Source organism: Haliotis asinina, chromosome 16 (assembly GCF_037392515.1).
Source record: "Haliotis asinina isolate JCU_RB_2024 chromosome 16, JCU_Hal_asi_v2, whole genome shotgun sequence".
Lineage (NCBI taxonomy): Eukaryota > Metazoa > Mollusca > Gastropoda > Lepetellida > Haliotidae > Haliotis > Haliotis asinina.
The window spans coordinates 18,129,921-18,157,221 of record NC_090295.1 but is presented as its reverse complement, the minus strand read 5'-3'; the positions used below and the strand labels follow the sequence as shown (position 1 = coordinate 18,157,221).

General features: G+C 43.5%; 1 protein-coding gene across 2 annotated transcripts; it reads left to right on the top strand.

Annotated features, from left to right (window-relative positions):
- Positions 1-711: 711 nt before the first annotated feature.
- Positions 712-27,301, top strand: LOC137268649 (uncharacterized). Of its 2 annotated transcripts, none has more exons than XM_067803225.1 (4): positions 712-808; positions 21,651-21,743; positions 22,413-22,526; positions 23,012-27,301. In XM_067803225.1, exons 2-4 carry the CDS (start codon positions 21,686-21,688, stop codon positions 27,220-27,222), a joined length of 4,383 nt encoding a protein of 1,460 aa, XP_067659326.1. In that variant the 5' UTR covers positions 712-808; positions 21,651-21,685; the 3' UTR covers positions 27,223-27,301. The 2 variants fall into 2 exon arrangements, with proteins under 2 accessions (XP_067659326.1, XP_067659327.1); XM_067803226.1 differs by lacking the exon at positions 712-808 and adding an exon at positions 1,257-1,320.

The window sequence follows — 27,301 nt, the reverse complement described above, 5'->3', positions numbered from 1 at the left end:
ACGCCGCACTCAGCAATTTTCAAGCTGTATGGCGGCAGGCTGTAAATAATCGAGTCTGGACCAGACAATCCAGTGATCGATAGCATGAGCATCCTCTTCGAAATTTGGAACCGATGACATGTGTCAACCAAGTCAGCGAGCCTGATCACCCGATCCCGTTAGTCGCCTCTTTTGACAAGGAATATCCGCGCGGGCTGTAGCTGAAAGGGGCTTCACACAATGTACCCATAAGGGGAATCGAACCCGGGTCTTCGGCGTGACCAGCGTTAAGCTTAGAAGTGAAATCAAAACAATTTTGTCATGTTGTCACTGTTTTGTTTTACGGGAAAGTCGGAACTAAGCACAATAATGCATTGATACTACTCGTGACAACAATGACGGAATCTTCTTATAAGGAATCAGAAGGATTAAAACTGTCTAGAATGTGGGCTTTGAATGAAGCTCGGTTGAGGAGACAGGTATTTCATCGCAAAACATTTACACTGAACCAATGATTTTTAATGATAATGTTAAACGATATTCCACCCCAACGATCACCCCCATCCCTTTCCCTTTCTAACTGTAGAAAAGAAAAGTGAAATGTGTTTGCAAACCAGTCAAATAAGAATAAGCGTCGTCTCGTGAAGCAAACGTATATTTGTAGGGGCACCTGTTTACTCAGAATCCGTGGGCCAGCTAAATATAATTGGAAAACCCATGACATGTGTGCCTATAAATAATTTTGTGATCGCCAAAATGGCGGTGTGCACCTGTGTGCTACTGCTTCCTGGGTAGAAATATTTATCCGCAGATAGGATTGTGGATTGAGGTATGTGTTTTATGCCGTAATTAAAGATGATAATTCATTTCTCATTTCTCAGAATTTTCCGTGAACAAGTAATAATGTATAACATTAAACAGTTCATGTATGTTCCATCGCATCTATGCCCAATTTAGAAAGATGGAAGTATTTAAATGAAACTGTGTCGACATAAAACGACATGCCATTGTATCGTAAAGAATGGGTTTGTTTTTTTCCTGAATCTCTGGTCGAATACATATGTATGTAAAATATGTATCTGATAATATATGTCCTTAAACGGTAACGCTCTCATTCCAGTATGCTGTTTTCCGTTTACGTGCTATAAGCAGTAAATCAATGTTTTTGTGTGGAACTACTGCAGATACAACAGGTGTTAACAACTCGATACAGAAAGTTACTTAGAAGCAACGTTCTTGGAAAATGCGTGACATTTGTGCCTATTAATAGTTTATGAGCGATCGACAAAATGGCGGACCTGGGTGGGGACATTTGTCTGCAGTTATAGGTTGCAGATAAAGGTACGCATGTTATACTTTTATTGAATATGTCAATTCACCGTCGAGAATGGTTATAAATGGTAACTTTTACTGTAAAATACGAATAATTATGTTGATTCTTAGAAATCTCGCTGACATGTAAGAATTTTGCCTTGAACAAATTATATTGGTGAATAGGGAGAGAGAGAGAGAGAGAGAGAGACTGTATATTATGTAAATATTTATATGATTACAAATATGTGTTTTAAAGGTAACACCAATTCCAATATTCCAATATAATGTACTCCTTTCATGTGTTGTATACAGTAAGTCGTGTGTGTGTGTGCGTGTGTGCGTGCGTGCGTGCGTGTGTGTGTGCAGCTTATCAACAGGTTTTAACCACTCGATACATAAAGTTTCTAAGAAACAGCGGTCTTGGAAAAATCAATGACATCTCTGCTAAGAAATATTTTAGCGGTCATCAACAAAATGGCTTGCGGGATGCACCGGTGTGCAACTCGTTTTCTGGGTGGAAATATTCTTCTGCAGTTGAGAATGCAGATTACAGACAGACTTACATGTTTACAGTAAGAGGCCTCATGCCCAGAATACAATCAGGATGATATGTAGTACATCAGAGCAGTTTATAGTGTTTGCAGTTTGTTTACTCGATATATAAACACGTGTAAACATGTATTTTTACCATAGCCATATTTTCATTCTCTAGAATATATATAATTTTTCTAATTGTTTGAAAGCTATTAAAGCATTTCGTTGTATATATATTCTTAATATTTGAGTATTTTTCACAAACATGAACTACATGCCATACATCTTCAATTAAAAAAATACTGTTGGATTTACAATTTTCACTATAGTTGATATCGGAACATCTGCCCCTTTCCACTTATGGTCTAAAACTGAACACCTGAATCTAGCAACTATAATGTTTAAATATTGAGGAAGCTTACTACATGACAACTATTTCTCTACAGTTAACAGTGATTCAAACTATTTATAATATACACTTACCGTTATCTTGTAGATTGTCATGGCTAATAAACTGTCAGATAATCTTTGTTTAAATAATTTCATAAAGACTTTTTGACTATGAATCTCCAGGCGTATCCAAGCAAAACCAAAACCAAACTGGAAAATAATATTTTTTTTATTCTATCGGCCCATGAAGTGCGACCTACATTGTCTAACGATAGAAACATACGATGACACTGTTTAGGTAATCTAAGTAGTATAGGTAATAGGGGTTCTGGACCACTTTCAAGAAATGTCTCTACAAAGCCTTATTTACTAAATAAGGCTTTGGTTGGGTCATTAGCTCTTGCTACTATTACCCCTACTACAAAAAAGTTGGCGGTAATTACTGTGCCTTGGTAGGAGGTAACACTGTGCCGTACGGTACGATCAATAATTCTTCTCTTACAAATCCCCTACCCGGCCCATCCCTCAAGTAGTACAAGTTAGGTTCGTCGGCTTTCATATCCACTTTATCTATGTTGTAAGTTTTGACTGACCATATAGGATCGGTGGCCCGCTTACGGCTATCGCCCTCGTGTTCCCCCGGCTGGTATAGATACCTCACTAGGGCCCTATCTGGTATCTGTTTCTCCTTCCCACGCAATGGAGCGGCCGACTCTGCAACTATTGATTTTAGTTTGATAGCGTCTGCCGGTTTCTTACCGGTGAGACGGGTGACTTCATGGTTGATTGCCGACACCACCTTGGGTAACCTCGTGACCCATTCAGTCGATCGTTTTCCAGGGGTGGCCATCTCCCTAGCATACTGATAGCCGAACAAGCGCTCAGCCAAAGTCCTATTAAATCTCTCAACTATGGCTTGGCTGCGATGGGCTCCGGCCGTGCCACGCCTGACCTTTGTATCGTGTTTGGCTAGCAGTTGTGACACGGCACCCATGAACTCCCGTCCGGGGTCAACTTGCAGCTCTGTTGGCCACGTCAGCGGGCTGCGTTTGTATATACGTTCAAATCCTCTGGCTACCTGGGCCGAATCTTTCGTGGTCAAGGGTTCGGCTTCCTTGTAACGACTGGCTACGTCCACTACGGTTAAGGCATACTTGTACCTCTTGTCGTGGGGTAGGAACAGTAGGTCTGCCTGGTGAACGCTATTAGGTATGTTAATACCGAACCTCCTTCTAGGCACATAGCGTGGTGCCGGCAAATAGATCTGCCACAGGGCTTGTTTTTCAAGCCACGCTTTGGCTTCCTCCGGGGGTACTCGCGCTAGTTTAGCTAGCTTATCTACTGCGTTAGCTCCTTTCCAGTACCCACGCGGGCTGTAGTAAATAGCCTCAAATTTTTTCATGTCCATACGCGTATGTGTTTATACCATCAATAGCTATCCAACGTTTCGTGTCCATAGGCGACAGGGACGTCTTGTTTATAGTCAGTCCGTATATCTTATGCCCATCACTTCTAAGTGTGTTCATTTTATGTCTAAAGGTACGGGTCTTGAACAGGGCTTCCTTGAATCTGGCGTGTTTGATGTGTTGTTTCACCACATACTTCTTAACCCCCTTAGCCTTCCGGATCTCACTATTGTCGGCTTTCAGTATGGAGTACATCTTAGGTCTCAAACCTATGTACTCGGCTATGGGCGTGCCAGCACACTCGTCCTTCATCTTACCTAGGACCTTTTTATTTACCGTGCTGTGTAGGGTATGGGTCTTAGGGTAGTCGCTGGTGTCGTATAAATCGAGGTGTTTTTTCATGTCCTCGTACACGTCCTCGGTTCGAATCTCCATCAGCAGGGAATCCGTGTCAGTGTACAGCACTTCACACTTATCGCCGTACTGTTTCTTGAGCTCGTTGTAGTAAAAGTCGTACATCAGGTGTTTGGATAAATCGAGGATGCTCATCCCCACGTAAACAGGCCGGTTGAATTTTATGTGACTTTTCTTCATGTGTAGGGCAACCAGGTTGTCTGTGAATATCTTACTACGGTTGAATGCCGGACTGGCTATCAATCTCCTGAGCTTGTCTTCCTCACTCGACCGAACCAGCTTCACGGTCACGCGTTTCCTCAGGTTCTCCATAGTCTTACCAAACACCGAGTTGTTCATGAGCTTGTAGAGATTTTTCTCAAAATCACTGGTGGCTTTTTTTCGTAGGTCTGTGTTCATTCTGATGTAGGGCTCCATCCATGGGCTCTGGTCGAACATGAGCACCCTATGTATTTTGGTCAGCCTCATACCCAACGACAGGTACAGCTGTAGGTTGCGATAGTGAACGATGTACTTGGTCTTATTCATTAAGTTAGGAACGAGTTTTTCAACGTCTGTAACACGCCCACCTAACAAGTTATGTTGGTACTCAGACATCCAGTCTGGGTTAACCCTCATACGTTCGGGGGCCAGGGGGTAGCTGTTGTGTGATGTGTATAATTCCTTGGTATACTCTAAGTCAACCTCGAGGATATACCCTTTGTTCGAATCTGGTGCAACCCCCATAACATCAACGTGGGGTACCCATTCGAATCCCCCTGTAGGTAGATACTGACTCATGGCCCAGCCGTACAGGTTGTTTGCGTCGAGGTAGAGAATGTGATTGGTTGGTTTGTTAGGATCGTAACCTTTCACGTATTGATTATTTGCTTTCGCGTATCGTTTGGATGCCATGGAAATCCCACCTCGCAAACCTTTCTCAATGAATAGGTGCATGTCGTAATCTGTGAGCAATTCCAAATTAACTCCGGTCTTTTTAAGCAAGGCGTCCCACGACAGACCTGGGCTGGTGTAATACCATGCGGGGTCGAGTTTATACTGCTTGAAACATGTCCGCCTAAACGTTTCAAACACGTCGGCTAACAGCAGTACATCTGTCCTCAAGTACAGGTCGTGATAATCACCCAGGTTCTTACAACCCAGTTTATTCCATACGTTAGTCGCGTGCGAGTAATCATCTCGTGAGACGGACGCCTCATTCAGCTTGCTATAAAAGCAGTCAATAGGGGGTAGTCTGGTCTCGGTGAACTTGACCCAACTATCCATGTACTCATAGGGGTACACACCCTTCCTCATAAGCAGGGGTCTAGTCTCGGCGTCTGTGTATCGATCGGTGATAGGGAAGGTATTGTTGGCCTTGACCAGACTGTCGAGTGACGACAGGAGGAACTGAAACGAGTCAATGAACCTAAGTCCGTTTAAGCTGAAGGAGATGTATCTCTCCATGTTGTTGGGGATACACGTTATATTACCATCGATTTTCGCGATGGCCTGCATGATCAAGTGTGAGTCGTACCCTCTCAAGTTGTGAAAGACAACGGGGATGTTTATTGTCTTAGGGTTGATTTTAAGCTTGAGGTTGCACGCGTTGTGAGCGGCGCCTCTATACTTACCAGTTATGTGGCAGTGATCTCTCACCGAATCACCGTTAAGTGGTGAGTCGCACACGTGACAGTTAGTGCTACTAGCGTGAGCTAGCCTGTCGGCTCGGGTCATACGCATGGGAGCGATTCTATACAATGCATTCCTAATAATTTTTTCTTCCTCCTGTAAACACGTTAGAAACCTTTCAGCCGCGTCAGGGCCCCTATACACTACCGGAGCTTTCGTTTCCCCGTCACAACGGACGACAATGTATCCAAACGAACAGGCTTTATGCTCTTGTGTCTTGTGGGTGAAGCTACCCCCACTGGGGGAATCCCCACCCACAACTAAGGCTTCGAAGTCGGCGTATATAATATAAGGTACAGACATTTGGTTCTTGTGGTTACTGAATTTTAGGATATTTTCACCTTCCTTAGGCATGTCGACTCGTATGGCCGTCTGCCCCACACCTTGACAATCATCCCGGTGGGATTCTAATAAATCAGCTCTGGTGAAGCCATGTAGACATCGTTCACAGAAGTGGGTCTTTCCTTTGTATGCTGATTGGTCATACAACAGCTTGCTAAAGTGTTTTATCCATGTGTAGTGATACTTTTCACCTCGCTGGATCATGAATATATTGATAACTTGGCGATCCTTCACCGGGCTGACCCTGTGTACTATTGTTGTGTTACCTTCGTGCCCAAAGACATTTATAGCCAGATTATTCTGTTTTTCTACTTTAGTGATCTGGGATATGGGGGTGGGTTCATCTATACCATCCCAATTAAGCCCATCGTCTTGGGGATAGCTAGAAAGCCTATCTGAATGAGTGCCAGCTGGAAATAAGGCTGACCTGATAGCTAACCTCAGGCAATCGTTTCCTCTATTCTTAACGTTTACTATGGCATGTTTGTTCCTATAGTAGGGAGGCAAGGCTAGGTATGACCCGCCTCTGAACGGCACGTATTTAGCTATGTCTAGATAGACGTTATCGATTTTATCTACAGCCCACCCGGACCCCAAGTGTGTGTAGCGTTCTAGGTATTCTCGTATCTGCTGAAAACTTGTATCGATTGATGCGTCAATGGTCTCTGCATGTGTGACGACCTCTTGTTGACCTCGGAAGTAAGGCTGAACATACTCAGTGGTACTCCCAACCTGCTTATCGAGCGACATTTTCACTGTGATCTGAAACTTGATACTTCCTAGGTTATTTAGTTCCTGGTTGACCTTATCAGATATCAGAGGCTTGATATCTGTAATGTCTATGTTTCTATCAACGTGCATGCGCCAACCTCTCAAATAGTTACCTACAGCGCGCTCAGTGCGCACGAACTGTAGGTCAATAGCTCTATTCTGCCGTAATAATTCTACAAGCTGTGGTTTTCTCATACGGGAATACCCGCCTAAACCCAAATCGTGTGCCTCGGCTTTCAGTTGTTTTACAGTGGGAGGTTTTGCTACGGGGGCATGTGATAACAATGCGGTTAACCCGGCTCTCCCCAGGTTTGAATAACCCGTGTGCCCAAGCTGTTTCGCTTGAGCTTTTAATTGTTTTACTGTAGGAGGGGCTTCTAAACCTAGTAATCTCAACAATGCTGACTTCCGCATTCTAGAATACCCGATAACACCTCTCTGTTTTGCGACCCTCTTGAGCTCGCTTACAGTAGACATCGTGTTTACACCTAAGAGAACTAATGTCTAATTGGTTCACAGTAACCTTATTAAAAATATTTCAATCCAGAAGAGGCCAAACTCGGGCAGCCGGGTCCAATTCTAGTAATTCTGTCAAATCGTCCCACGTACCTGGTAAAATATATAGTGTGGCTGTTTCAATCCAGCACTCGCCTTGGTTATAGTATTCACTTAGACTTGAAAAACGTTCTATATGGTATTGAGTCGCGATATCCCGCTCCCATTCGAAGGGGTGAGTATACTTAAAACCCTCTTTAATCCATACCACGTCCAATATTATCTTAAATCTGAAGCTTCCCCATAAAGCCAGTTCATATTTGAATATGTTTTTAATCACACTTTCCGCAGACATAGCTATACGTAGGTGTGTATAATCTCTAATTGGTTCACAGTAAGGGGAGGTAACCCTTAAGTGGCTATCTTGAGCAGTCGCCTACGTTCTTTTATGTAGCCTTTTTTATTCTCGTAGATGAGTTGATGTCTGACTACGTTCGCTCCGTGAGCTTTACATAGACAGTAGTGTCCTTTAACCCCGATACCACACACAGAACACGTGTAGTTAGGACTTCCCATATGGAAACAACAGAACCCCTGATTCCTGCATTTCCTACCACAGGCCTCGGTCTTCCCCATAAGTATATATTCGCATCGGTATGGAGCGGGTCTCATGTTTACTTATATAGGTATTTTAGTTTAATTGCTTAGCAACCAACGCAGTAGCTGCTATACCCAACACTATGAAGCCCAGTTCACGATTCATTTGTCCCTTGGATGGTGTGTAGTACTGAGCGAGTGTGGGTTCATTGAGCGGTTCCAATTGTTTACCAGTTAGTAGGTAGTATTCTTTCATTGCTTCATCGACATCGTAGAATGTTTTAATGGCATGGTTTTCACGCTTGAGTTGTTCGTTAATAAAATCGATCCTCTGGAGGCGTTTTTTAACGTACTCGTCCTGTGCTCTTTGTAATTTCTCAGTAGCGAGATCGTGTCGCTTCCTTTCTTCCTGTATTTCAGCCGCGTGATCATCTCGTAGTTTCGAGAAGAGGAAATTACTCCCGGAAAATGCCAGGGCATTCACTAACGCCCCACCGACCATCATAGCTATCGTGGCCATCCCTATATTTATTTCATTATATTATCAGGTATTATTCCTTGTTTTACTAGGATGTCTTTTGTGGCCATCGCCATACCAAGGTTCATTATGAGCATACCCATATCCTGCAGGTTGAAATCTAGCTTGATAGTTGGTTGTTTAAGCACCATTTTAGTCAACCGAGCGTACCCTACGGCTAGACTAGCGACCACTGTGGCGTGGTATGCGTCGTTGACGAACGTTTTCCCCTCAGACATTATGTATATGATATAAAATATTAAAATTATAACATGATATGCGGGTCGACGGTGGGGGTACCCCCCACAGTGGGGGTTACCACCTCAGGTACCACCTCACGGTGAGGGTTTCCCTCACGTGTATATAACCACGAGATAGCCAAGGCAGCAGTTACACCTACAGCCAACAACAGTCGGGTTGGGTTGGTCACTTTATGTTGGTTACACCACCGTTTTTTACCGGCAGCTACTCTCTTAGGATTCTTCTGTCTGGTTACTGTTGGGGGTACCCCCACTGAAGGGGTCTCCACCGTCACTGGTTCCTGTGAACTCACTGTTTGGGGTGTGGGGGGTACCACCACTGGGGTTTCCTGTGCAGCATCCATCTATACTATTATTATTATTCTTTCTCTCAAATTGACAATGTTTTGCCGTGATAATCGCCGCCGTCACTGGAGCCAACAACATACCATATTTGTGGTACAACCCGCAGCTGATAGAGCTCACGGCGTGTTCGATAAAAGGGTCTTTCTCGAGGTCCTCCCACAGGTAAAGTCGGCGCTCTGGTGGAATGGGAAGGAAGTGTGATACAATACCGGTGTATATCTGGGTCATAGCCGATCCTATTGTCTTTGTCATTTCTGCTCCGAGCCGGGACTCGTATCTAGCGTACAGCTTATCGATTTCTTCGGCTGACATTTTGTGAATTTTATCCGGAGTGTAGTCTCCAAAGTAATGTTTGGCTTTGCCGCCAACAGCCAACGCCACCAGTTTCTCTCGCTTGTCATCAGTGGGGCCTCACACTCCATCTTATAATATAACAAGTAAGATTTAGTTTTAACTATATAATACCCGATGTAGACAAAACACAGAGAAATGAAAGTTAAGTTCCACACGACAAATACTTCAAATATCATAGCTATGCTTAGCATTTGCTTAGCTTTAGCTTAGCTTTGCTTAGCTTTAGCTTAGCTTTGCTTAGCAAACTATATATGCTACTGGTTGGTCAGTCTTTAGCACGAGCTTAACGTGTTTAGTTTCAGCGAGCTGTTTCTTCACCCGTTCCCGTTCTAATTTACTCATCACATCGTTCTCTCTCAAACACTCCTCAAACGAATCCCTATCCTTGCAGTGAAATAAGGCCACCCATCGCGTCTGCTCCCTGAGGTCTTTCAACACCGAGTTGAACTTCTGCGTTAGCACCCAGACGCTGTGATTTGCATGCCGGCCGGAGAAGGCTAGGTACGATAGCATGTCTCTCTTTTTTGTTATCTCGCGATTAGCGCTGCAGTCGTCCAGTATAAACAGCGTCGGTTCCCCTTTAAATTTCTCGTGAAGAGCTTTCAACCAGTCCTGCAGGCGTGTTCCAGGGTCGATTTTGTGTACGTCAGGGTCCGTCATTACCCAAGGTCGCGCGTACGTTTTATTCATGCTCAGAGTAGGGCACATGATAACGATGTTATCGAACACATCCTTGTAGTAACCCTCCAACATATCCAACACGAAAACGGTCTTCCCACAGCCAGTCTGCCCGCACACTATAGCGCAGTGTGGGTCAGTGGGGAGGTGGGGCAGTTTATTGTTGGGGGGTGTGGGGGGGTACCCCCCATCAGTAGATGGCTTGCACGAATCTCCCATTGTCTATATTAAGTTGCGCGTCCATAATTACGTACAGATATAATTTCAACTTACCAGCGGTTTGAGCCTTCTTAGTAATCTGGATGGTTATCCCTTCGCTGCCGTTATCTATACGGCGTCCGCTACCGTGCAGTTTATCATCATCCGTGGATCGCATGTCCAACCATAGTGCGTACTTGGTGGTCAGGTATTCACCAATCTGCACGGAGCTTAGGTCCAGGTCCTTTGTTATGTAATCCCCCACTGGTAGCTTTTTTATCTCATCCCACTGCTGATGTGGTCTCATACCATGACTGAACAGCTGGTTGGGCACGCCCTCGATGGTCACTTCCACCTTTTCAATCTCGGGGTTGAAAAACTTCTCGCTGTCCCTCTGGAATGGCTCGTAATCCTCCACGGGGACGACCAGGATACCTTTCATCGATCGCGCCGGCACGTTCAGGTTGATATTCCACACAGTGTCGCTCTTATCTCGCACGATTGATCTATGTCTCAGTACGCGATCGTATAGTATAGCCATCTTCCCAGAGTACTGGCTTCGAACCTGCCTGGCCAGCTCCGGGCTAGTGACCATGTCGAACTCCAGAGAGATGTTGTCTATGGAATAACTGGCCTCGTCACCGTTCGGCGTACGCACTACTTTGCTATAGTCGTTAAACGTGAGCTCGTATTCGAGCCTATCACCAAGCGCGGCCTGGTAAAACGGCGCGTGTCCCGTGAGCAACTCGAAGTCGAGCGGCACGCAGAATCGATTCCCGTATGCTAGAGCGATGGCCTTTTCACCGGCCGATAGCTTGTCTTGTTGGTCTTGCGTGAAGACATACCCTATGCGCGCCCGGGTTGATTTGCTGATACCCTGGTACACATCATTGACTCGTTCTCCATCGCTTTTCCAGAGATCCTTGTAGCAGTGAAACACGTCGCTGTCGTCGATGCTCAGCACCTCGTTACCGCTTATCTTGACGGTCGTTTTCTTGATGATGGCTCGACCCACGTTCCGCACTAGCTCGCGTTTGTCGTTGTCGGAGGTCAACGTGATATTGAACGCCAGTCGAACAGTGCCTGGTACAATGAGGTCATTCTCACCAAGGTTTGGAAATCTAACCAGCAGAGTTTGATTCTGGTCTATCTTGCTGGGATTGTTGGTGATGGTCACCGACTGTCGCACGGCTCTGGCGCCTAATGGCTCTCTCAATTTTCTGAAAGGATCTAATTTTCTACCGTACATTGTTATATAAAAGAAATATATTTTTAATACTAATGGATGAAGATATAGATATGACGGAGATGCCGGGCGCTAGTGCCCAGGCATTCGATGATGAGCAGGAGACCTCATTTACTAGTTCACCATTGAACCAAGAACTCTTGGAAACAACGGTAAATGATTATTTCGAAAGTTTAAGAAGAGATAAAAACTACGTTGAACCACAGGGTCGATACCATAAGGATTTTTTTTATTGATACAAAGGGTGTTCTACGCCTTAAGTCTGACCCAGGGGTTGACCTCTTTAACAAGAGCAATAAAAAACCACTGGCCTTGTCAACTCTAGCCAGCCGCTATGGTGTTGAATTTATCCGTGAAAATCTAAACATGCGTAATTACGGTGGTGCAATACCTAAGGCCGTTGAAAAAGATCTGCAAGCTACCAGATCCCACCTCACCACTAGAGATGAAATGACACCACAGCGTGCTACAGAAGCCTCAGACAGCATAGAAAAACTGTTGAGCACCTACTGGGACAAACCGTTACCGGGGTTTGACTTTCCGGTAAGGGAACTGTACGGCTTAGACGAAGCCGTGAAACGCGTGCGTGGAGAACTCGTGAACAACATGGGGAAACTGAACGAAATCGACGAGCACATCGCTAAGGAAAAAACCAAACTCAACGAAACTGAAAACGATGATATGAAGCGTCGTATCAATGAACGACTACGCGATTTAGAAGACGAGAGACGTACACGATTGGAAGCCGCTTCCTCGAATCGTGAACAGCTTCGATCCCAGATCAGTCGCATTCGGGAAACAATCGATAGAATACTGAATGAGGATACAACTTTAGCCAACAGGATTCGGATATTGTTCCGGGAGCAAGGGATCACCATCGCCAGCATTCTGACTGCATTGGGTTTCATCATATCAACCCTGGTGGTGTCACTGGTGGGAGGAACCCCCACACCTGGCGGAGGGGGAACTCCCAGCGGTGGTGGTGTTAAAGACTGGATTAAAAAACTCGGGGAAGGCCTAGCTAAACTGGCTGGTAAAGCCGCCGAAGCCCTTCCCGGCATCCTGGGTAGCATCGTCTCGTGGTTGTTGAGCGCTCTGTCTAAAACTGCCATGTGGCTCAGTCAAAACCTGTGGGCAGCCATCGTCGCCGTGGCGGGTCTGGTGTACGTAGCGGCTAAGAAATCTTTAACCAAATAAGTCCCAAAGCTACCCCACCAACCACTAGGGCTGTTTTATTATCAATATGCTGCTGATAGGGGGGTACCCCCACATGCATATTGGGGTGTGTGGGGGGCACATGAACTTTAGGCTCCGGGGGTGGCGCCACTATACCCTTTTCACGTGGTTGGATGTGTGGGGTAGAGTGGGTGTTAATATCGGGGTTGATACCCAACTTTTGATCCTTCGTGGCTATGACTATTTTGTTGTTATAATTCAACACTTTTTTTATTCTCAGTTGCATATCACTCGGCGCCATATACAACCCCACGCCGAACACGTAATTGACTTTCGATCTGGCGTTTTCTAACACGTTTTGGTAGCGTTCGATGGCCCGCGGGAGATCAACTGGAGAATTGATAGTATCATCAACGTTGGCAACGAACTGTTTCTGAGTGTCGAAAGCAGCTCCCGAACCGATGATATTGGAACGCGTTTGCGCCTGCGCACCCAACAGCGACCACACGTACGTTCGAATCGAGTCGTTCAACCTGACTATCCCGGCACGAGTGAATCCTTTCGACGTGTCCAGCATGAACATTTTCCACCCGTCTGCGGTTGACTGCTCCACTTTCTGGATTTTGAAAGCAACAGCACCTTTAAAGTCCATACGATCATCCCTCCATTCATTACTCGACAAAGCCAAGTCCTTCCGAAGTATACCTCGTCTCACTAAATCATCACTGGCATCTTTCACTGGTTGTGGCCCATATTTGGCAGGTTTAGGAACAATTTCAGCTAATTCACTGAAAAAATTCCCAGGACTAAACATTTTTCGTTTCAGAAAGTTTGTTAGTATATGTTTATCAAATGCTTTTGGTGAGAGCCCATGAGCGTAAGGAATACCCAACCCGTGGTTCAGCCCCGGCAAACGCCAATCCGTCTTAGGGTCTATTTCGAATTCGTTGCAAATACGTTCGTAGACCCGTCTATCGTACGGGTTGTTTGTTGCGTCCCACGCTTTGTCCTGTGGGAGTGGGGCGCTGATCTCTTTAAGGATACGTCTGACCTGGTAGTACACGTGGAACTTGAACACAGACTGACTCAGCGGTCCACGCCGAGTGTCGGTTAATGTCACACCACACCCCGTTGTAGCGCACCACACAGCAAAGTTTAATTGATTCTGCCAGAACTGCATAGGGTTGTTGAACCACGCGTGGACTGCCTCAATGTTAGTCACCGAAAGCTTATACTTATCAAACACATCTAAAAGCTTGGCATTGAAATACAACTCAGGAGCAACCACGATCTTCATGGGGGAGAAATCTACATCCAGTTTAGGGTAAAACACACCAGGGGAATACATTTTAAAACTATTATATAATGAGTATATATACTCTAACATGTACATAACACTTCCAGGAATAACGAGCGGTGAGGCCGTTCAGCTGACGCACGCGATCGATAACACGTCAGGCCAACTCGAAGTCGCACTCTGCGATATCACCTACCTACCGCAATGGACTAACATTAATATCAGCAACAATAAGCTGTTCGTCAGTGGAACTCGCAGTCAAATAACTGACGGCTACTACAGCGTGTGCTCGCTAAACGACGAGGTCTTCAAACCCCTGGGAGCCGAACTCAAGATGAACGACTCAAACGGCACAGTGGTGTTAATCAACAATGGAAGAAACCCTTTGAGGCTCGGCCGACCATTAGCAAGGATGCTCGGTATGTCTCCTGACGAGATAAAACCAACAACAACCGTCACAGGCACGAAGTTACCCGACCTAGTACCGTACCGAGAGCTGTACATTCATCTCGATCAGGTGAGCACAACGTACAACATTCAAGGAGGTCACCCTTCCACTATACTGAGAGCAGTGCCGGTGAAAACTGAGAAATTCAACGACGGTAGAACCGAGTCGTTTTCACCACGGCAGTATAAGAGATTAACCCAGGGCAACATACCTGAGCTGACAATATCGGTGTTAGATATAAATCATAATCCTGTAAATATAGGATACCTCAGCTTAACACTTCATGTAACATGACCAGCGCACAAGGACCCGGAGTGAAAAAATGCGTCAATATCGGGATCTCCGACCTCGGAGACACGCGCGGTTTCGACGCTCCAGGAGTAGATGGTAAATCGTACGCCTTGCAACTGAAAAACAACATTTACAAACGCGTTGAAATCCCCTCCGGTGGAACCCTAAGTGATATGATAGATACCACAAGAGCAACAGTCAACACTAAGTACGCCCTTGTCAACACCGGTAATAATAATTGGGTAATATACCCATCGTTCGGTGGTAAACTGTTCGACTTAGACGATGTTGAGAGCACTACCGTCGTCAAAAACAAACCATATATGCTCGTCTTCACCGAAGATGATAAGTGGGTGTTGTTACCCGATAAAGACGACTGGTTGATCAATATTAGACTCGTCTCCCCTTATGTGTTCACAGATAACAAAGACAACCACCTAAACAAAGTCGTGAACAATGGAACCCTGCTCGTGGCTTACGTCCCAACTCAAAGACGTAGCGTAGTCGTCAGCCCAGCCAACACTGCGGTAGCCCACATGCTATCGAGTAAACCGGCCGTACAAAACGTGAAATTGCAGTTGGTGTCTGAATTCGAAGGCGTGACCAAGGTACTAGATAATATAACGATAAACGGAACACTGATCATCAAAGTATACCTAGGGGAATCATCGGGGAATAATATCGAGATCGTGAAGGGGATCAAACTCGGGTGGGGTAAACAACATCAGTTTCAAATTTGTAATGTTTACGTGCTGGAGGGTGTCGGCCCCAAGACCAGTCTACAGGGGGTCAACGTGATCGTGGAAAACAAGATATCACTAATCAATATCTTCCTGCCTGACAACATACACTTCATGGGTATGAAGTTAACCCCTGAAATATTATCAGAAAACCAGTTGGAAATTATATCATAATAGTATAATAATGACCAGTCATCATCCCAACACTACGCTTAACGACCTGGGAGATACGGAGGGATTCGATCAGCCTGGTGAGGAAGATGAATTATACATCCTGCACTTCAAAGACAACGTGTACAAACGGGTGCCGTTATCAGATTTTAAAGAACCCAAATGGCTGATCAACTTAACACCAGCCTCACCTTATATCACAATAGGTGAAAATGGGGTGATCTCTAAGATTAAGAACAACGGTAGTTGGGTCGGGGATTTCATTCCGGAGAGGTCATTAATCATGATAACTACTGGTCCCGGAAAAAATAGGTTAAGGACTATAGTAAAAAATAAATTACCATTTCGCAATAATCATTATAACGTATATCTTGATATATCCTCCCCTTTCACACTCATCATAGAAGTCTTCTTTTTCTATTTAGGTAATGAAAACACCTCAAAAGTACAACAAATTTTACCCGGGGTGTCAATACACTGGTTTGATGAACACACAAGCCAATATTGTCGTATTGTTATACAACAGGATACCCACGGGGCCCCTATAAACCGCTTAATAAGCCTCAGTGGGGTTTTTATTACAACAGAAAAGTCTATTAGCCTCTCACCTATTACCCTGATTGATGGTCTAGATCTTGTAGGCTTCAAATATATTAATAGACAATTAACTGAAACCCAATTAAAATATCTTTCAAAATATATATTATAGGATGGGTCTGTACCCAGTCGTAGAGGAAGTAGCGAAGACGTTGGAAACCGTAGATGGGTTCCGCTTGAGGCAGTTATGTGATGTGAAACGCCAACTAGAACAAGACCGTGACACGCGGAAAGCTCTATGTAAAAAGTACAATAGAGCTTTCAATATCGTGGACGGGGCTGACACTACCCTTATGGCAACCAGCATGGGACTAGGGGCGGCAGGCGTTGGGTTGTTAACCACCATCGTGGCTGCACCTATAGTGTTAGGTATTGAAATAACGGCTGGGGTGACAGGGTTGGTAGGGTTGGCGCTTAAGTTAGTATCACGCAGACTTAATCGTAAGGCATTGAAACACGACGAGATCAGGGTTCTGGCCGAAGCAAAGCTGAACACAGTGAGTGAGCGAATTTCCACGGCACTCTCTGACAGTAAGATCTCAGAAGAGGAGTTTCGTTCAATCCTATCTGAACTCAAAAAATATAACGGAATGAAACAAGATATTCGGTCCAAGTCTCGTAAGTCTGCTATCAGCGAGGACGAGAAAAAAAAGTACATAGAACAGGGGATACAAAAAGCCCAGCAAGCCTTTATTACGAATACCAAAGTGATCGTAGGCGGTTCACATTAAACTGTTTCATCGATATAAACGTGACATAGGGGAACACGAGGGCGATAGCCGTAAGCGAGCCACCGATCCTATATGGTCAGTCAAAACTTACAACATAGATAAAGTGGATATGAAAGCCGACGAACCTAACTTGTACTACTTGAGGGATGGGCCGGGTAGGGGATTTGTAAGAGAAGAATTATTGATCGTACCGTACGGCACAGTGTTACCTCCTACCAAGGCACAGTAATTACCGCCAACTTTTTTGTAGTAGGGGTAATAGTAGCAAGATCTAATGGTCCAACCAAAGCCTTATTTAGTAAATAAGGCTTTGTAGAGACATTTCTTGAAAGTGGTCCAGAACCCCTATTACCTATACTACTATCTATAATTAGGATTAAGAGTCTACACCAGTATCATACTGCATTAGATGTATGAGTAAACTGTAAGGGTATTCTGCCACATTCGCCCAAAGCCATAATGGTACACGTGGACTTGCCAACTTACAACACCTACATGTATTTCCAAAACGTGATATGAACAGCTTCAATTGAACTACAATACGGTGTGCCCCAAATTTCAGAAGCATCACAAAGAAGGGGTGTTGTCATGCTATCTTAAAAAGATCTATACATTTAATATTATCAAGTTTCCTTTCAATTTTTGTACAGAGGACAAAGCTTTATTTGCTTGTTACACCAGGCAAGATTTAGCCTTCGTCCAAGCTAATTTATTCGTGAACAAAATTCGAATGTACTTATAATAGGATAAAGCATCTATGACATTTCGCTCATAAAACCATTTCTCATTTGAGTGAGTGAGTTGAGTTGAGTTTTACGCCGCACTCAATAATCCAGCTCGTCGTCGCCTTTTATGGCAGGCATGGGTTGCTGAAGGCTTATTCTACCCCGTGAAATTCCCGAGTCATTTTTCATATGAATGCAGAGGACCATCATTACTGAACACAGTGATCTATGTCTATTTCAGATTTACTTTCTGATCACAAAACCTTTTAAGAACATGAGCCTTCCTCTGAAGCTGCACACATGCATCACCAACAACCGATACATCACCAACAAACATGGGAGCACGAAGACTGCCAATGGAAAGTGAAACTAATACCCTGGCCACCATCCCTCTCTAAAAGACAGCACAACTTATTGACAAAAATAATAAATATCTGTGGGCTCAATACACATTCTTGACAGATACTAATATTAAAAGCGAAACTACCCAATAACCCACTAGATGTGAAACTGAAGCAGATAGAGACCTGTACATAGACGTCAACAACTTTAGAAATTTACCCCCCTATACCAACTTCTGCAAGTGATTTTATAGGTACTTCCTGCCTTGAGGTATCAAAGGCTATAGTAAAATCCACAAACAGACAATAGAACCTGCTCAGTGGCAGAATAGTCAGCTCTAAACACAGCTTGCGATTCACTAACAATATTATAATCTTCACACCACCACTGAAGGCGAGGGACAGACATAAAAACCTTTCAAGAAGAATCTGTGAGAGAAATTCCTTTGAAATCATCTGTAATATCTCTACTTGTACATAGCACGAATGATATTCTTATCCTAAGAAGCAGGACAATTACCAGAGTAAATATTATTTATTAAATAGATGGGTAAGATATTGTTCAATAAGATGCCTAGAAGCCTTTACCATTTCACCATCTTGCCCTGAGGACTTACTCGCAGCACGAAATATATGGCGCAGAACTTCTTCCTTAGTAATAGGGTCATCTAGCCCATCTGTTCGCCGACTTCAAGTAAGCATCGCTATCTTCATCTAAGCTGAAAGAACTGCATTGACTCACAGGCAACCTGTAGCGCAAGTGGGGTTGCGCAGCGTAGAGACTATGACCAGTATTCATACATGAAGACTGGTAATTTTCTTTACGCTGCGTAACCACATTTGCTTCAGTTTGCCTGTGATTGACCTCCCCATAGTAGAGACATGAAATGATTAGCGCACTGCTGATTTGTAACTGACTCAGAAATAGTACTTTGGAAATAAGCTGTTGTCAGAATCTTCAAAATTAACTTTACTAGCATCAGCACTTCACATTTTGTTTACACAAGTAACCTTCCTTCTTAGCCTGAAAACCTGCTTAAATCAGTTTCTGAACTATCTAAAGATACCAAGACTTTCGGTCTGGAGTCTGTTAGCTCTTGGTAGGCTTAAATAGCTCCTGATTCCAGCATGTGGGTTGATCCTTATCATAATGACTAGAATATACAAGTGGATAAATATTCTCAGTATGTGCCTTAGAATTATGGAGTAAGTTAATACAGATAAGTATACAGATATAGAATCATCAACACGCGTATACAGAAGAATTAACGAATAAAATACGAATGAGAATGAAGATTTGTATGGATATCAACTTCTTTATATGAGAACACAACGTTTCGGAGTTAATGCTTACTCCCGAAACGTTGTGTTCTCATATGAAGAAGTTGATATCCATTAAAACCTTCATTCTTACGTATTTCACTTCTAAAAAATGCCCCTCAAAGACAAAATACGAATGGTATTGACACGTAGAAATCTCGCCGACATCAGATTTTATCCAAAACAAATAACACTGAAAGATAATATATGTCACCAAATTACTAGAACGCATTGCCCGCATCGAATATATCCATTACAAAGGATGAAATTATTTACTTGTAATTAATTCGACACAATATGGAACGCTATCGTCTCGTAAAGTTTTGGGTCTGTCGTCATCTTGAATCCCAGAACGAATACACGTGTGAGAGTGCGCACGCGCGTGAGTGTCTGTATGTCTGTATGTAAAGCATTTGATTTACATATATGCGTTTTATAGGCAACACTTTAATTCCAAAATAATATATTCCGTTTATGCTCTGTCTACAGAAAGAGCAATGTCCTTTTATAGAGTTGGGCAAGATTAAACATGTTTCAACCACGTGATGCATAAAGGTTCTAAGAAACAGCATACTTGGAAAATCCATGACGTTTGTGTCTATCATTAGTATACAAGTAATCGACAAAATGGCGGTCGGGGTTCACTGGTGGGCAACTCACTTCCTGGGTGGAAATATTCTCCTGCATTTGAGATTGTAGACTGAGGTATGAACTTCATTCCTGTAATTAAATATGATAATTTCATGCCGAAAATGGTAATTTATACTGTAAAATACAAATAATTATGCCAGAATTTTGCCGTGAACAAATTATATTGCATGACCAATCAGAGACTCGCTCTGCTACTCGGTGCTGGTTTGTAACCTGAGATTTGTTTACTTCCGGGCATATGTCCTGACTTCGCAAGTGATACGCAAGGTAATTTACATAGGTCAGCGGAGTGTAAATTGTGCAGTTTTTTCAACGATCAAAGCTACAGAAGCGTATCTCAGACCGAAAACGAGCCGAGGCGAGCCGGGCCGCCATTGTTAGTGTCACGCCTTTCTATATCTTGTAAATTTAGGTCATACTTCCAAATATATATCAGAGTCAAGCGCCTATGTGCATGACGCTGAAAGGTTAATTCATGTCACCAAATTAATGGATCTTTACTTGTAACTGATTCAGTCACACATAACATCACATTTCACAAGTTTCCCACTACAACTGCAATTACCACCAATATAACCGCCACCACTACCACGGCTATCACTATAACAACTATCACCACTACCACCACCAATACAACCGCCAGACCTAACAACAACACCACCACTACCACTACCACTACCACAACCACCATCATCAACACCAACACTACCACTACCAATACCACCACCGCCGCCACCACCACCATCAACACCAACACTACCACTAGCACCACCGCCACTATCATAACCATCACTACCACTACTACCACTACTACCACACCACCACCACAGCTACTACTACCACCACAACCACACCACCCCAACTACCAATGCCACTACCACAACACCAACACCACCACAACTACCAATGCCACTACCGCCACACCACTCCAACTACCAACACCACTACCACCACATCACCCCAACTACCACTACCGCCACACCACCCCAACTACCAATACCTCTACCACCACACCACCCCAACTACCAATACCACTACCACCACCACCACACCACTCCAACTACCAATACCACTACCACCACCACCACACCACCCCGACTACCAATACCACTACCACCACCACCACCACACCACCACTCCAACTACCAATACCACTACCACCACCACCGCACCACCACTCCAACTACCAATACCACTACCACCACCACCACACCACCCCAACTACCAATACCACTACCACCACCACCACCACACCACCCCAACTACCAATACCACTACCACCACCACCACCACACCACCACTCCAACTACCAATACCACTACCACCACCACCACACCACTCCAACTACCAATACCACTACCACCACCACCACACCACTCCAACTACCAATACCACTACCACCACACCACCCCAACTACCAATACCACTACCACCACCACCACACCACCCCGACTACCAATACCACTACCACCACACCACTCCAACGAATGCATCCTGATCCACTTTGTTATAAATGGTTGGATTCGTGTCGTTGTGAATACACATTCTGTATACCTTTAATTTATTCTAGAAAATGGATTTAAAGTATCACGTGTCGTACAAATGATATTTGGTGGTATTTTCTTTGCATGTTGTCTGTGGGTTTTTTCAGGATTCATGTAGCATCTAGTGACGCGACGCATCAGTATGGCGTCGTCCCGAAAAGGAAGGCCGAAGCAAACTGCCAACAGCGCAGCAGAAAAAGGTATACACGTGAACACGAAAACTGTCTCATTGTTTTTAATTTTTTTCGAGATCTATAAATGTTCACGGTACGATTTATTACAGCTCAAAAACTAATTACGGGACAAGTGTGTTTCATATACAAGGCGAACAAAATGTATTAATGAATATGAGGTTTCCCCCAAAAATTACAACATGGGGTGTTGCTGTTTAAATGCCCATGTATACTCTTCAAAAATTGTAGGGGAACATGGGAAGCATATGCATAACGTGGGAACCTCCTACACGTGCATGGGGTGTCATTATGAATCTTGACGTTTTTCAGGCAGATCGATAAATCACTGTAGACCCCTTTTTCCAATAATTTTCTTACATCTGTGTATTGTCAGGGTTTTCTGGGTCGAATCACACACTACTGACTGAAAAATGTAAAAGTGAAATTTTTATGTCATACTCCAGTCACCGAACAAGGTGGTTAACTGAACGAACAGCTTTTCTTTGAATGAAATCCATGTGGTGATGCATTCTCAAAACATCCATTATTATTGTATCAACATTGATTCAATCACATATATCTCCCAATTTCGACGATCGTGCATTGAAGGTACAGTTCACCTACATTAGAAGAGTATTTATGAATTGAACGTATGGTTACGTCTTTATTCAGATTTTATGTATGCTTCATTAACAGGCCCGATCATCCACCAGTATTGCTTGAATGACTGCTCCGGGGTGCAAATAGGAAATCATAATCAACAGTCTGGCGTATTCAACGATGCCGTTCAGTTGCTGGAGAAACCGCTCGGTAAATATACCTTTGTATACAAATATCACTAAAAGAATGTTGCTTATGATATATAACGCCGATCTGGCAGGCCGCCATCGCAACGTTGACATGTTCTACAAGCACACAGTATATTCGCTGGTTTTTCATTATTGGAATGTTGTTTGTCTCAACTTGTGGTAGGAGTTGAGGTGGCTTTAGGTCGGACTCAGCAGTATTCCATTGTATTTAAATGATCAAATCTTGAACAGAGAATCCAGTGATCAACATCATGACATAGCCACCTGATCCCGTCACTCTGGGCTACTGAAATCAAATTCTAACATGAACCTTCAGTAGTCACAAGCAGTTAAAAAAGTGATAATTGTGCCCGTTACACAAGTGACTACACCATTATCACCTTTGCCCTACTCGCAGACCTTAGAACACGAATTATTCACAAAATATGGTTCGACGTGTTTTAACGTCAGGTTTATATTACCGACACTTCTATTTGTTCACTTCAGAGGCAGAAACTCATGGATTCACAACTGATCAGGTAGTTGTGGCAATGTTGATTAGCATCCTCAACCCAACGCATAGTGCAGATGCACCGCCGTTAAGTCTGCAGAAGCTAGAAAGCTCCTTTAATAAACTTTATGGAGATGTTGGGCGTAAAAGGAGATTCAAGGAAATCGCAGGTATGAATTTACTGCCATTCCTCAAACTTAAACCTGAAAAGTTCGAGCTAACTTTGAAAGAATCGAATTGGTTCGTAAGATCGGTCCCTCTCGCCAAAGTGATTAAAGGACCACAATCAAGCGGGCTTGAAAATGAAGGCGAACAAGAAACTATTCAAGAGAGAAGGACAAAGACAATGGAACCAGCAACCTCTTCAGTACCAAGCTCCGATGACGCAAGTGATGAAGAAACACGTTGTGACTGGACAGTTGTTGAGAGGAAGAAGGGAAAGGGAAGTATGGCAAAACATGTACCTTCTGAAACCAAAAGGAAAACTGAAAATACAGCAGCAACGCAAAAAAGATCATACGCAAATATACTGGCAGGTCCAACCAAATTTGGCAGCAAGAGATCAGAAAGGGATTCGATGAAAGCAACTGACACCAAAAGTCCTGAAATGCTCGTACCCTCTTCCCCATTTCTACAATCATTAGATACGCAGAAGGTAGAGCATACACAATCAGCTTTTGAAACATTCATGAAAGGGGTAGACAATTTCAAGAAAGGTCACTTTGTTCTGATGACAGGGCATCTGCCTGGCAACGTTCTTTCAAAATCAGCTGAAGTTCTTACAGCAATCCCATGGATATTGGTTTTTGACTTCGATGAAAATAGTCGCGATCATGGCCTCCTAGCACAAGTAGAGGAACCACTTAAAATTGCACGGCCCTTGCATATATGCAGCTGGAAAGAGCATGTGAAGATATCTCAAATGGCAACAACTTGGTATTTCATCCGTGGTTACCGAGAATTTCCAGAATCAAGATTTGAAAAGGGATACCGGGATTGGTTCAAACAAGTGAATAGTTATGTTACAACTGTTGCTGAAGACATTTCAAGTTTTGTCCAAGACACAACTGTCCTGAAGGTTGTAGTAATTTGGAATGATAACATATCTAAGTACCTTGACTACATTGTTTGCAAGTTAGATGAAAATATACAACAGGGTGTACAAATCATCATCTGCAGAGACGGAAGTTGCAGCGACTTGAGCTCCCAAAATGATTTCACACACATGTGTGGTCAAGTTGAAGAAAACATAACTGTTATCAATATATCAGCACCGAACCTCTTTCTTGGTATATTTGATCACATTCACAAAAGTGCCAGGTCAAAGAGAAACTATGACTTGTTGGAAATACCAAATGATTGTGGAAATACAGTTGACAAGCAAGGGTTTGTATGGCTACATGAATATATGGACGTAATCTACAAGAAGATTCCTGAAGACTCAGCAGATGCTGACGTCATTGAAGAAGAAGCACATGTTTTCTTTAAAGGTGGAACACTTAAATGGGACACTAGGTTTCTTTGTGGGTCAGATTACTTGGATGTGGAAAGAGATGCAATGGACCAAATCGTTGAGAAAATCAAAGGCTTTGTCCTGTCATTTAAATCTGGACAGTATACTCTTTATCATGCACCTGGATCAGGTGGATCAACTTTGGCACAACGTGTTCTTTGGGAATTAAGGGATATTTCACCTTGTGTACAAATACACTTCCACTCAGGTGCATCTGTTGGGGACATCGTAAGCCGTCTTGAGTATCTGTATGAAAGAACACATCTACCTGTCATCGCACTGATTGACGGTGAGGATGAGCACAACATACGCTATCTGAGGCGAAGTGTACGGCAGATGTGTTTGGTTGTGCTCTATGTGAAGAGATATCCATACAGCATGTCAGAAAAAGCAAATACATCTAAGGAATTCTGGCTCCAGGGACATGTCAGCAGAAAGGAAGCAAGAAATCTTGCCACAAAATTTGGATGTTTTTGCACAGATAAACAGAAAGCTGATGCACTTAAATCACTAAGCAAGGATGTGAAGAAAGGGGTTGAGCATCAGTTATACGAGTTTGGACTCACTGCATATCTGCATGAGTTTAACGGCATTCAGTCCTATGTGGATGGATATCTCCGTGTGGACAAGGACACCTCAAAAGAACTTCTTCCATGGCAGAAGATGTTGGGGTATATTTCCCTTGTCTATTACTATGGACAAACCTCGATTCCATGCCAGTTCTTTGCCCGTATGCTTGGAAAACCAGCCAACTATGTTGTGTCTATTGACGATTTTCCATTTGAAGTAAGACTGTTTGTTGTCAATGATGCTTCCAAAGGCAAATCAAATGAGATCAGGGCATGCCACTATATCATTGCAAAGGAGATATTAGAGCAACTTCTCACAAGGGGACATGCCAGCAGAAGTGATCGGAGTGAGTCACTTTCCTTAAAGGCATGTAACAATTTGGGCCGGTTGGCAGTTTCCTTCATCGACGATGCAAGCCTGAAAAAGGGGAAATCAGCTGTATCTCCACAGGCAGTAATGTATATGCTCGTTCAAACCTTCATCTCCCGGGACAGCAAAGGTTTGGGGGAAAGTGAGGCACAGTCCAAGAAACGTCCTCCATTAGCAAAACTGCTGGTGGACATCACATCAAAACCACCATACACGGAACGACTTCAGGTCTTGCAAACGCTGTGCAAAGCATTTCCCAAAGAACCAAATTTCCATGCACACTTGGGACGATTTTATGCAATGTGTAGGCCAAATGAGGACGATAAAGCTATATGTGCCTTCGAAACAGCTTTAAACCTTTGTGTGAAGAAAATGGAAAGAAAAACCCCTGAAGAACAAAATGAAAGATTGACAATAACTCTGTCTCAAATTTATCACATGTATGGCATGATATATGGACAAAAGGTAAACAGATTCAAACCTTCAGGCAACAGCTTTGAGGAGATGGCTTCGGATATATTGCAGCTAGCAGAGTTAGCTTGTGATCGGTTTGTCAAATGCAGAGAAGCTAAGCCATCAGGGCATGAAGATAGTTTCGGGTATGTCGGGGAGATTAATGTCAGGCTACAGGTGTGTGACTTTGTACGTCGGTATAGTGGTTACAAAAACATAGCTGATTACATTGATTCAGAAAATGGTTCACAAGCTGCCATGTTCATAAAGAAAAGTATCACAGCCATTGATGATTTGATCATGGAATGCTCGACAGTCGTTGATCCTGCTGACATTGATAGCTCTTTCACTGATGCTGTAACTTGGCATCAAAATTTGCTTGGCAAATATGGTCAAGGATTAGAGGCATTAAACTTACCTGATACTATTGGCAGTAAAAGGTTCAAAATTGCTGCCAAGAAGTTAAAACATGGTGGACATGCCCATTTTGAGAGCATTCGATGCGAAGAAGACATTAAAGTAATTGTTGCTTTATTTCAAGAGATCTTTGAAGATGCATTCTACAGAGGCGTGGAAGACAAGAGGACACTTGAGATTGATTTCCAGGAATGGCTACACGTAATCAGACATGAAAGTCTTTCTCGGGTCTACAGTCTAGAAGCTGTCCTGACTGAGGTCAGAAAATGGCATTCAATGCTCGGTTCACCTATGTCAAAGTTTTATCTCTTTGTTCTCACAAGCATGATTGGATTTGGCTCGGAAATGGGGAATGGCAGCCCTGAATGCTTGTCTGAGGCCCAGAACTTGAAAGAGGAACTGCGGAAATATGGACGCTGGGTAACAAGGTCTCGATTTCCCCGAGAGTGGTTAGGAAACACCGGAAAAGGGATCAAGTGTTTGATTTCCAACAAAATTTATACTGGTAACTCTGAAGGAGAGGTTACAAAAGTATCAAGTGCAAGTCGTTCTCTCGTGGTATGTCGGGGTACCATCCGTCCGCCAAACAAGAACAAAGTAGCAGGGTTTATCGAACTCGATCTCGGCAACAACTATGTTCCAGTTTCAGTGTTCTTTGTACCACTGCGTACCGAATTTGAAGGTCCCATTAACGCTGGTGTTCGTGTGGAATTTCATCTTGGATTTAGTTTCTTCAATGGATATGAGGCTTTCAATGTAAAGGCATTGAAAAAGTATGAATGCATTTCGTGTGGATCAAAGGTTGAGATCCTCAGCTGTGAACAGTCAAAAAAGTGTGCAAATGAAACATGCCAGCAACAAATTTGCAAGAGCCAAGAATTTTGATCCTTGTGTGTATATACACATATTGACCTCTACTGGAGGTGCACATACATTGTATGTGTATATACATGTTTGAACATTA